At 38.8% G+C, this 13,415-nt stretch overlaps 1 protein-coding gene across 4 annotated transcripts in view; it reads right to left on the bottom strand.

Moving 5' to 3' along the window:
- slc38a3a (solute carrier family 38 member 3a) overlaps window positions 1-13,415 on the bottom strand; it is a 66,603-nt gene that overhangs the window by 35,247 nt on the left and 17,941 nt on the right. For 2 of the 4 annotated variants that reach the window (XM_079844325.1, XM_079844328.1), the window contains exons 2-3: window positions 1,373-1,555; window positions 68-100 (exon numbers count right to left, since the gene is read on the bottom strand). In XM_079844325.1, the coding sequence (XP_079700451.1) occupies window positions 68-100; window positions 1,373-1,476 (137 nt within the window). In that variant the 5' untranslated portion in view covers window positions 1,477-1,555. The remainder of the gene's footprint in view (window positions 1-67; window positions 101-1,372; window positions 1,556-13,415) is intronic. The other 2 variants (XM_079844326.1, XM_079844327.1) reach the window with 1 other exon arrangement.

Genomic DNA, 13,415 nt, shown 5'->3' with positions numbered 1-13,415 from the left:
TTTGTAGCTGCAAAAAAAAAAAAAAAAAACTTCTGTCTGCAACAATTCTGCTCTCTGCATGACATACCTGACATTTTCTGTGCTATTTGGTACAAGTTCCCTAAAGAGCAGTGTAGGAGCCGCATCCACGAAAGCACAAGAGACAAGGAAATCATAATGAACACATCCTTAGTTAAACACACTGTTGAAGGTATGTGGCCACAGTCGGGGGGAAGTGATGTCTAGCTGAGAAACATTTCATTTCCTTAAGGTGAAGGGCAGTTCTTCTTCATGCAGGGTGATTTTATTTTGCATATAAAATTACAAAGAGGTGTTTCTTCAACTATGGGCACTTTTGGCCATGTGGAGAAAAAAATGATTACCTAAAAGACACTTTCCACAATCTCACTAATCATTCTTTTACTACTAGCAATGGCCAACATGCGTCACAGGAGCGTTCTGTCATTTTTTTCTAAAACAAAACATTTAAATTTCCACCATTTCTCACACTAGTTTTGTTTGTTTTTTTGCATTTGACAACATTCAATGGTGGAAATTATTGACGCATTTATGCAAACTTTTGACGCAAACTAAATTGCAGACTTTGTTTTGCTAAGACAAATTTCGTAATATTTTATGTATGTACACAATGAAATTATATTGTCACACATTTTTCATAATCTGACACAATTACAGCTTAACTGCAAATGACACACAATAGTGAAACTTTTTACCATGGTTTACCATCTCAAACATGCTCTTCTTTGTGAACTAGTGTACAGTGTACAACCAAATATTTTAGTTGATTTTGGAATAATTTCAGTGCATCTAGTTGTTTTTCAGTAATATGTTTTTATGTATTATATGATTTTCATATTTTAAGATCGAATGTCTGGGTCTGATAAAAGGGTAAAATAGTCTTAATAAAAATCTTGTTGTCACATAAAAAGTTCCTGTAGTTTAAGAAACACCCGTATACATTAGTTTGCACATAAACATCTACACAATCACAAACACATTGGAGCTTTAAACATATATTGAGTTATAAAGAGCATAACATCAGTGCCCAGTGATGTCTGAACCGTGTTGTTCAGTGACATTTAAAACTGTGATGACAGACAAGCTTCACCTTATTAGGATGACATGACTTGATGCTTTAATGCTAGCTGGAAAATACTGCAAAACACACACACTAATGTTCATAAATACTGGATATATGCACTAATATAAGACACCCCTAAAACATTTTATTCCATAATCTTACCAACTAGACTAAATGATAAAGCTTATACCAACTGAAACTGTATTACTAAAACTAAACACATTGGATGACTGACAATAAACCATCCTGAACTAGACAGACACTATAGTGCACCCTTGAGCGCATACTTACTGAGCAGCATCTTCTGATTGGCTTTTTATTGCAGTCGCAGTTGTCTCATCACCAGCTTCGTGCCCCTTCCCATTGGGGATAGTGTTCATCTCAGCAGGCTCCATGCTTTCAGGGCGATTATTCTCGGTCTTCAAATGTGAGTGTGTGAGACAGAAAGAGAAACTGTGTCGGTCCCTTGTATGCCTGTACGAAAAGGATGTAAAAAAAAACGTATATATTAATCCCAGCTTGTTTAAAGGAGATATGTTCATCTGTCTAAAAGGGAGCAGTGAAGGTACATATTATGTAAGACCTTGAAATAGGATAGTAATGTGATCCCCAAGGCCCGAAACACACTCATCTACACAAACTCAATTTCACATGCTGATGCTTTCCAAAAGTCTGCATGAAACAGACATTGAGATATTTTCCCCCCTATTGTAACATATATCTAAGGGAAACAACTTCTCGAATGAGAATGTAGGGCGGCACTGGATTTTGTCGATCAGGAATTGATTGGATCAGTGGATTGTTGTTGTTTGCTAACTGCATGTGAGTGACCGGTTGCTGGTAGGGGAGAGGTTATTGTCCTGTCCTCGCAAAGGTTGAACACGTTATCAGAGAAGAGATGTCATTGCTAGGGGTGAGGAGAAGTTAATGTTTTTGATTTTTAAAGAGTATGAGGGCACATGAATTTAAAAAAAAGAATGATGTACATAGATACATTATTTATAATAAACACTGCAATATTCCTTGAAAAAAATAAGAAATGTCTTGATTTCATGTTGAGCATTAGTTGCATTCTTCTCAGCGTTGCCCAAGGGGTGCTTACTCTATGGTCAGTTTTTTTACTTTCATGACAACTACTGACTTGGAGAAACAGTTTGAAGAGAATTTTTACTAGTTAGTAAAAGTTAGTGTGTGAATAATATTTAGTTTCATGGCACAGGCATTTAAAGTTACCTCTGTTGACCTTTGAGTACGGATGTTTGTTAGAGTAACACAAGATCTCCTGCAATGTGTTGTACGGTTGTGTCATTCTGAGAATTTAAAGTTCCAATGATTTTCAAGTTCAGACAGAATTGCAATTCAAATTTGAATAAAAAGAAGTAGACTTAAAATGAACTATTCTAAGAAATTCATATAACTGCAATACGTGTAATTTTTAACTACAAAAAGGAAGGTTTGTCAAGATAAACTTTGAATGACGGCTTGACAAAACTTGAAAGATTAAAAAAATTTAACGAAAAGGCTTTATATGCCTTATGGACAGACAGAGCTTCCTCTATGACTTTGGATCTCTGTATTTCTCTTGTGTTTGTCTTCATTCTTGCATGACAAACAGCTCCATCAAATCTCTGCCACTGCCAAATTAACTTTGCAAAAGAGCCGGTAACCTTTGCACCGATACCGTACAACTGAATAAGTCGTCACTTTCCTGACTCTACTGAGAGGTGTTGTTCTTACTTCTCTCCTTTCAATATATGGCTCCTGATGTCTCTATAGCTGTTTTTGTGGTCTCTTCCTGCCTTCTTTGGTGCCTGACTCCCTGTGGCTGCTTATGATGGACCTGTTGGAGTGCTTAGCCCTGAAAGCACAAGCTGACATGCGTCTCCAGGCTTCCATTTGGCCCCCTGGTATTCCCAATCCTGATCTGAAAGGACAGAGCCCTAGAATCACATTAACTACTGAGCATAAACGGGAGTAGGGGGTAAGAGGAGGGGAGGGAACCTACACTCCAAACCAGTGGGCCCATTGAGGAAGGCCATGAAAGCCAGCAAAACCAGCTATGACCAGCTCAGAACCAGTTCTGTCCCTCTTTGTCCATTCATCTCGCTTTTTTTTTTTTACTGCTTTCTTCCCATTCCTTTGCTTTTAATTAGGAGAAGCTTAACATAACAGTCATGCTCTCTTCATGCTTAAAATTCTGGGCTGGCATAACCTCAAATTCCCCCAGCTCCTTTTCTCCCTTCTACCCCTCACTCTTCCCCGCTATGCCTCGAAAATGTATATATAATTTTATAATAATAATATTAATAACAAGCAGAAAACGAATCAGTGTGAACTCTGAGAAGATAAACTCTGGGTTATCCAGTGAGATGCCACGTTACTTGGCTTGCTGCATGGCCGCGGCAAGAGCAATGTGGTTGGGCAGCAAAGCACGGTACGCAATTGTGCATGCTGTGCTGTTTCCTGGGAACAGGGCTGGAGGAACAGAAGGGTGATTGTGCCAAGCGTCATTATACCAGTGGGGCCTCCTTGGCTCAAACTCGCCAGGGCACTCGAAGGGCTGAAAAGGTAATTCATCGGACCCCCAAATTGGGAAAAAAATGGTGAACCTTAAATTTGGGAATGGGAAGCGGACCTATGATGGGGGCAGAGGTTCGTGCCAAGATGCTGAATGGAGAAGCAGCCTGTCCTTCATGCATTCCACTAATCAGACAGACAGTGATCTGCCCGTAACAAATAGACGGTTACAAGTGATTGGCCGGAGGAGTTCAAGGCTTTGGGCGGAGTCAATTGAGTTAACTACAACAGGTCCCATTGTTGTATATTTAAACACATAATAGCTGCTGCGTTCGCTCTGCGCCAGAATATGTGACGTCTTTCAGCCGGGTCTGAAAAACACAAACAGAATTTGTTTTCATTCTACACCGATGTCTGGCAACTCCTAAACACACTGGGGAAGAAACTGCTTTGCCAACTAGGTCATAGCTTAAGTTTCTTGAATAATGAGAAGTTTATTCATGGATTAAATACTCTGCGCAGCCTGCTTTCAATTGCTCATCTAGACTAAACCCACTAGCACAGACGCACGCTTCCAGAGAGTCATAACATTGCTTCCCTACTTGCGTAACAAATGTCCCACGTTCTCAAAAAGAGGCAGGGACATGCTAATTTGTACTCATTATGTCTGCATGACATCAAGCAATCACATGCAAAAAAGCATGAATTTCTTGCGACATGATCTGGTGTTGTCAGGAGCTGATTTAGCTCGGCTCTGTGAAAAGCACTTATTAGAAGTGCTGCAACGACACATCAGTGTTCATTAAAAACAGCCTACGAATGTGTTTAAAGTGTCTATAAATTACTGCTATTAAGACTGATTCATCCCTCTCGGTCACGGGATTCAACACCAGCGAAAACGTGCGAAAGAGGACGAAATCGACTAAGAATGGATTACAGCAAATGGTGAAGAGAAAGAGGATAAAAATAGTGGTTGCTAGGCCATTACTAGGTGGTTGCTAGGGTGTTGTGGGAGGTCACTATGTGGTTGCTTACTAGCCCATGTCAAAAGAGCCCACCCACATGTCTTTATTGTTTTTGGAAGAAGTCTCTTTCTCACCAAGGTTGCATTTAATTGATCAAAAATATAGTAAAATCAATAACATTTGAAAGGTTGTCTACATCTATAGGATTGTATCACCAATATCACAAATTGTTTGATTAGTAAAGTAAGTTGTGCACCTAAGTTTAATACTAATAACACATAAATGCAGTACATCTGTCCTGGAGACATTAGGACAGTGTTTAATGGGTGTGAAACCGTCCTAAACTTACCCAAGCAATGTGAGCATAATCATCTCTCTGTCTCCAAAAACCACAGTATCTTATTTAGAAAAGTGAAATGAAAGACAAAATGAGATGAGGTGAGAAAAATCTAAAAAAAGGATAGAGAAATCTGGCACCCCCACAACACAGTGAGACCAGCGAGGCAGCTGATGCAACTCCACAGTATCAGTGACGTGGGTAAAGCTGCATCGGGACGTCACTCGGTCCAGGGGTTTACACACAGCACTGGAATGTTTGCCTTCAGCTTTCAGATGTGCGTGAGCTGTGTACATGGTTTGGTGTCCTGCACTTTTAAATGATCCCTGCTGTCTGATTACTTACAGACACACCAGCCTGGCACACACTCACACACCTCTGCTATTCACTTCATTAAACCTGCACTGTAATATCCAGGCTAATTGCTCAGTCAAAAAGCCCCAGGTCTTTAATTAACTGATGAAGGATTTGGAAATGCTGTGAACAACCCTCTGTCCTGCCTACCATCTGGAGTATAATCTCAGATTAACTGTATTCCGTCAAATTCACCATATTCCAAGTAAAATGATTCAGGTTATTAATAAAACAACATTATGGGAGATTTGTTTTAGCTTTATGTATTGGAGAAGAAGGGGCTCTTCCCTTGCAGAATGCCATTAAGAACAAAAAGTACATATCAATAATAGAGAAAGAGAGAAAAAAAATAATAATAAATATATATAATAAAATATAAGCAAAATACCAGGCCATTAAAGGGATTGACCCGAAAATGAAAATTCTGTCATCATTTACTCATCAACATGTAATTTTAAACCTAAGTGACTTTCTTCAGCAGGGAAACACAAAACAAGTAGTAATTTTTAAAGAATATCCAAGCACATGTTTTTCATAAAATTAATGGGTGATGTAACAGTCCAAAAATGGCAAAAAGTAATCTGTACTACGCCTCATTAATCTTACACCTCATTACTGTCAAAGCTGGTGAAACACACATTGATGCTCCATATACTGTATTAAGTAAATTAGAGATGCGCTGGAAGGGAACATAATAAACGCTTTTTACTTTTAAGTTGCTCATTTTTGGAGTTTGACAGTCTCAATCCACCATAGCCCCGTTTGCACCAAAATTACCCAGAACAATTTGCCCCAGGGACTTTTTTTCCCCCCAGACCTGTTGCTGTCTGCTTTTCCATCGCGGTCTAAAGTACCGTTAAGATTAGTTCGGGGATGTAGGACTGCGCGCGACTTTCCAGTTCCCGCTGGATTTCGTCCTCCGCATATATTACAGTTTTTCTCAGTCGCTTTGGTACATTTCTCAAAACAATTCGTACAAATAGCAAAACACCATGGATTACCTGCAAAAGCCAGTCTCTTGCTCAAAATCCTGAGTTCATCTCTCAAAAGTAAATATCTGTGTCAATGAACATGTCAGTGCCATCAGAATGACAAGTCCTTGTGTCATTGTGTATGAATAAGACAGTCAAATTGCTTCGTCATATTGTCAATATAACTGTACTCTGGAGGGATGTTCTGATGTAAAAATGGCTAAAATTTTGATGACAATTATTGTAAATTGTAGGTTACACCTTAGTGTATGTGTGAGTTTGATTGTAAGAGACTGGACAAGATTCACATTTATGCTTTTACTGTTTGTACTGTAATTTGTTGACAGACCATGTCATTGCGATACAGAAAGGAAAAGACAGCACTGCATAGCACAAAGAAAAAAACCCCCCAGAAAAACAAAAGTAGAAATGTGAACGTCTAACGGAAATGTATAGAAATATGCTTGACATATTATGACAACTTGTTCAACCATTTTGCATGTAGAGACTTATGCTATGAACTAATGCCTAAATGTTGTGGGGGGTAAGACTATTCAACAGAGACCCATTAAAATACATTTTGATCAACATGACATAAGCAACTGATAATGTAGGAAACAGCAGAGAATTGTACATAAACATTTGCATGGATGTACACAAGCATTTGCAACTTGTTCAAAGAAATGAGAAACTGCTTTTTTGATGTGCACAAGTGACACAATGATGTGAAGATTGAACAGGTAGCTTTGAGAATTTCAATTCTGATCTGAGAAATGTACCAAAGCGACTGAGAAAAACTGTTACAAAGCCTGAACCTCGTCGTCTGTCTATCGTCGTATTTTTTAAACTCCATTGTTGATTCGAAAAGCAAACAACTCTTACTGCACGCACCACAACAGACTTTTAAAAATGGTGTTTAAATAAAATGTTGCGTGGAGTCAAAACATCAAAATGCTGCATGAACTGCATGAACAAAAAGTACTACCTCGTGAGCAGGGACTTTCTGAGGGGGACATTTTTACCCGGAAATTAATTTAGACCCTGGTCCCTGTGGTTGAAATACAGTAGGCCTACCACCCCAACTTTCCTAGTTCCTGGGGAAAGTTCCTGCGGTGGAAACGCAGATTTTCATTCAATCTGATTTTTGTAGTTGTCTCATACTTCTTATATTGTTATTTCTAAATGCTACTGCTGTTTATGTTCATACACACACAAAAATATCCATGCATTTCATATAATCGTTCTAACACATGATATAGTCTGCGAAGGGATTATTTGATGACAGACTGTGGATCTATAGTGATCGCTACTGACTGTAGAGCACCATTAATCAGATTCAGCATCTCATGTGATCTCACGGGGAAGCGGATGTACACAAAATGGATACTGTGTCGTGGCAATTTGCTGTATCAACACTTATTCTTTGTAGCGAGAAAAAAAAAACGATTTCACATTTCGACCAGCCGTTCCTCGATCTCATTGGCTATTGTTTAAGTACTGACATAATCATAGTCGTAATCATCCCGATTTAAAATTCAAAATATCAAACATGTTTGATATTGTCGAGGTGGCCCAGATGTGTCTGTGAGCAGATCGGGATGTTTAAGATTTGATCTGTAAACGCCTCACATTACCAGATAATCTGGGCCGAATATCAGAACCAACCGAAGCCCTGGACACATTTTTTTTCTCCAAATGTCGGGAGGGGTAAATCGGGCATAAATTGGCCTGTAAAACTCCTGTAGTCTGAGCCCGGTTTAAGAAATTGACATTGACAGTTCTCTCCCATTTTTCTCCCACAAACACAATCCAACACTTATTCACACAAGTGCAGAATCTGTTGGATTTTTCAAAGCCGTCACACATGGGCAAAACTGGATTAAAACCGGATCACATGCCGCCTGACTGCAGGATAAACATCCAATCCCCAGTCGCAGTCAAAAATAGCACAGAACATTCACAATCAGTCATGTGACAAGCATAGATGTATAGCACTAGCATCACACCATGCATACTGCGATGTGAAGAACAGACGTTCTGACAAGGATGCTGTTGAAGTGTGGACTGGATACATACATAAACGAGACAAACAAGTCTGTCAAGGCTGAAAACAATTTCTGACTGCCATGAAAAAAGCACCTCGTTTTCCAATGCAAAATTCTGTTGACAGTTTAAGTAACTGATTTCTAACATAAGTAAAAGAGAGTTAAGATGTGTAAACACTCTTCAGAATCCTGTGATTAACCTAACTGTAATGACACATATATTGTAGCATAGATTGTACACACAATAGTTGAACTATTGAAGGTGGTGGGCAGTATAGTGTACTAAAAAGCTTGAGCCACCCGGAAATACTTCGATATAGTGACATTGTGCATGAATGTCTATATCAGGTGTTTAATAGTACTTCCGATGGAGAATTTATGTTATGTTGGGAAATTCGGCTCAATTTGAACCATAATATAATTGTTTCATAACAGGGCTGTACGATATCGAAATAAAAATTGCCATTTTGATATGGCTTAATGTGAGTCATATCGAGAAGGCTGCGATATGATTAATAAAATACATGCATCAGAGTGAAGAGTGGCATTGTGTTCATTTACATATGTGTAGCTCACAATACAGTGTTTTTCAGTGTCTTAGGTTCATTTACTCAGAATCGATCCCCTCTGAGATACTAAACACATAAATAACTTGTTAATAACTTGTACATTTATAATGAGGAAATTAACAAAACTATTAGTAATTAACTAAACTATTAGTAATTTTACAGTGCTTCATAAAGCACATTTATTTGTATTAAATACTACTAGGGCTGCGCAATATATCAAAATTATCGAAATATCGTAAATGTACATATCGCAATCTGCATATTGCAAGGGCACGCAATATATCTGAATGATTTTAATAGGCTATGTCAACATTAAGAAAAGTGTACGTTTTAGGTTGATACATATACAATAGACTGGGCACACGACTGTGACTTATTTGCTTGACGTTAAAATGAGTTATTAAATGCAAACACTCGCGAAAAACAACTCCTTGCAGTCTTGTGCTGTCTGCTGTCTGACACACACACGGAAACGTGCGCACAAGCCATTCTTTTTTTCGTGTCTTGTAACACACTCGAACTGTCAAATACACACACAGTTATGTCAAAATGGCTGTCTTGATGAGTATTCATGTAAACACAGTCGGTTGTGCTTTAAGTGAAAGATTTCAGATGGGGAAAGAAGTAGATTTTACACACTTAAAGCAATATCGTATCGCATATCGAATATTGCATTATTTAACAAGGATATCGCATATCGCATTTTTCTTCAATATCGCACAGCCCTAAATACTACTTTTTATTTGACAGTCCAATAGCATTATTGCATATATATTTATTTTGTTTATTATTTTTATTTAATATTCACAATAAAATTACTCAATAATCACTCATATTTTAGTCATATTGAATGGGGCAGAAACTGGGAATGTGGCCCCTGAAAATCAATTTAACTCATTCGCTAGCTCACTCATGCACGCGGTATGATTTATAATAGTCCTTTACGACTGTTGCTTGTCAGTACGAACATCCCTGCTGTAAGCCATGTCACACTGTAGGATGTCAGTTGTCCTTAATATGAGACTGTATGGAAGTCAAGACGCATTAAAAGCAGGTCGCCCAATCCATGACATGTTCGGTGACTGTGAGCGGGATTGAAATGGTGGCTAGCAAACAAAAACAATCTCAAAAACAATCTCTAGCATTAATTTTAAACAAGAAAAATGGGGGGGGGGGGGGATACTAGTATGGCCCAGATTTACTAGTATACTAGTATGGCACCAGTGCAAACCCTATTTTGCCATTAAAAAAAACACTGTCAGGATAACAGTGAAAAATTAGCGCTGAAAAGGCAAGGGCAGGGTTGTTTTTACAGCTGAACTTATTGCATATGCATTTGTAGGATTTTCCCTTTCAGATGCAAAATTTATGGGAGGAGAGTATTTAAACGAATCATGCAAGGGGATTTATTAAGATCTGCACTTGTAATATTACTGGTATTTATTATTTACGCCCACGGACCGTTGGCTGAACATCTGATGCATATGGCACGATTATCTGGAAACACTTCAGGAGTTTCGAAGTGGTCATCTGATTGGTTGAATTCTACAAGACGTCAGCGAGACACGTGTGTGTCGCGTCCTTAAATGGTCCGCCTGGAAACAAATGGCGTGACGCAAAACTCCCTCGGGGAGGAAGAATGCCGTCGTGTTTAGAACTGGGACGACGAGCGCTTAACAGGATTAACTAAAGGCTGGATTTTCAAAAGTATGTGAAGTTTGTGGCTCCATTGTTGCAGTAAACTTGCACAACGTTCTTGAATTAATAATTTAAAGATGCACGCCGGTCTGTAATTGTAGGGACATCGACTTTACATTTTCACAACCATAAACATGACGCGGAACAAAATGAACTGTGATTGGTTGCGTTACATGACTCTTGGGCGGTCCTTGACCATGAAAGCTGCAATAGTTTCTGGAGGTCTGGCTACGCAAGACTATTTACTGTCCAAAAAAGCATGTCTTAAACAAGACACTAATTTGCGCTGCTCTTGGTAGATTACATTGGTCATTATGGATGGAAATTATCAGGCTGTATCTGTGTTTTTTAATTTGCACATCATCAGTAGATCACGGCAGAACTTTCCACTCCCATCTACACTTTTTTACAATTGCCCTCTCATGCCAATTTGCCCAGTTTAGCAAATCTGGCCCTATGTGTGTGGAGCAAGTGGTGGTTTGATGTTGTCTCAATTGTGTCATCAGGTTGTGTGCTACTATTGGTTTTTGATTTGACGGTTGTGGTAGGAGAAGTTACATTGCAGGACTGTGCATCAAAACTTCTGACACTGCCAAAATTTCATCTGAGGTAAAATTTGAACATTTCAACGGTCATTAATCAACTTTTGGTGAACATGTCAAACTAAGGATCAAAGATTTCAGATTTTGGCTTAGGATTTGAGGAATCTTTTAGGATTCTCAACATTTATTAACGGCCAAATTGTGACCAAAATCGTACAGTGTGAACGTGGCCAACATTGGGTCTTGTGAAGAGTATACCCAATTGTTATCTAACACTATCTAACAAAATGTTGTTGTATGATGCAAGACATTCATTTTTATCTCATAAGATTACACTGAAAGGATGGTTCACACTCAAAAAATAATTTTTTCAGTAAAAAAACAAAAAACAAATCAAAATGCTGTGTGAACTCAACAAATCAGCATGTTCAGTGCCCAAGTCCCACCCCAGAAAGTTCCTGAGCTTTGAAAAAGTACTACCTCGCGAGCAGGGGCTTTCTGAGGGGGACATTTTTACCGGGAACTTCATTTAGACCCTGGTCCCTGTGGTCGAAACACACTGTGTTTCTATGCAAAGTACTTCCCAACAAGATCAGCCCAATCATTCAAGTGATTTGAAATGATTTGTTGTTTTGAAAATATAACAATTCAAGGCATTTGTTGAAATATTTTTTCTTATCGCAATATATAAATCACAGATTTTTTCCCCCACAATGTCTTATATTGTCTACATCGGCATCAAAACACAGCGAATCCAACGCATTCGGGCAGCTCACCGTGGTTTGTATATACGTAGATTACAAACAAGCAGCAGCTATTAGCTCCATTAGCTGCTATTTAAAAAATGGCGGATCTCAAGTTTGTGTTTGTCTTGTTGGTCACGTTAGCCCCGCCCACAGCGCCTGATGCAGGCGGTTCTTACTTCTAGACCAGCAATGTTTTGGTGCTACTTAAGAATCACTTTTCCTGGTTCAGAGCTGGTGCTTTGGGTGTGGAAAGACAAAGAACCGATTTGAAACTAGACTCTGGCTCCGAACTAGCACCAGCGCTGCCTTGGTGGAAAAGGGGTAAAAGAGTCTACAAGTGCACAATCTGCACATACTGAAACTGGAAACGGAACGCATCACATCAAACTGCATCACCAATCAAAAACATCAGAGTGAACTGGTCCTGTTGCTCAAGTGTCCTTTGTCATCACTTTTTCATCATTCTAATGATGATCACAATCTAGTGCTTGTCTTCATCTGCACTGCACTTCCCTCTTCTTTTTCCCTCCATCCAGAGGATTTGTGATTAATGAGATCTGTGTGAGAGAGATTAATTCCAACCAAACCAATGTAGACGTCAACTGTCAACCCTGAAAATGAAATGAAAATTCGATTCAAAAGTTTGGGGAGTTTTGAAAAAAATATCTTATTATCACCAAGTCTGCAAAAAAAACCAAACAGTAATATTGTTAAATATTATTACAATTTAAAATAAATGTTTACTATGTTCATATATTTTAAAATGTAATTTATTCTTGTGATAAAATTTTCAGCATCATTACTCCAGTCTTCAGTGTCACGTGATCCTTCAGAAATCATTCTAATATGCTGATTTGCTGCTCAAGAAACATTTCTTCTTATTATCAATGTCTTAATATTTTTATGGAAGCATTTTTCAATGTTCAAAAGAACAGCATTTTTAAATTGAAATACAAAAACAGTACTAAATCCAGACTTTTAAAAAAAAAAAACAATGCTACTGATAAATTATGCAAATGTGGAATAATAAACAATACAGGCAGGTGCATCTCGATTGGGAGAGGACGATCGTCATATGGAGGTACGTCACATGCTTCGAGTGCAGTTTCCTAAAAGGGAGATTTAACAAATCTCGTTCATAAAGGCAAATTCTCTCACTCTCATCTCAAAAAAAGGCTTCAGGCTCAGAATGAAGATGTCAGATCCTGATGAAGAGGGGTTTTTATGTCATCTAGCTCAGTGGAGGGGTTGGAGACGTCACAGCATCAGGCATTGCCCATCATATATGATGAGCTTTCCCTTTTCCTCCCGTACTCTCCTTCACTCCCTCTTTCCACCCCCAACGCTTTCTGTGTCTCTTTCCCCGGAGGCAACGTGGAGAGTGACTCATTGCAAATGTGATTTATTTATAGGCCTGTGCTCCACATCCTGTCGGGGCTGCTCAGGTTCCCACACTGAGATCGCCACAGGTAGTGGAGTTAACATCAAACATGCACAAACCAAATACAGGTAAAACAGAGACCAATTATAAATAGTGGACCATGGCTTGACTCATATTGAATACGGCGGACACATGCATGAGGCCGTGCT

Source organism: Gobio gobio (assembly GCF_949357685.1).
Source record: "Gobio gobio genome assembly, chromosome: 19".
Classification (NCBI taxonomy): domain Eukaryota; kingdom Metazoa; phylum Chordata; class Actinopteri; order Cypriniformes; family Gobionidae; genus Gobio; species Gobio gobio.
Note: the sequence above shows the minus strand (reverse complement) of the source record. Positions and strands in the feature narration are given on the sequence as shown.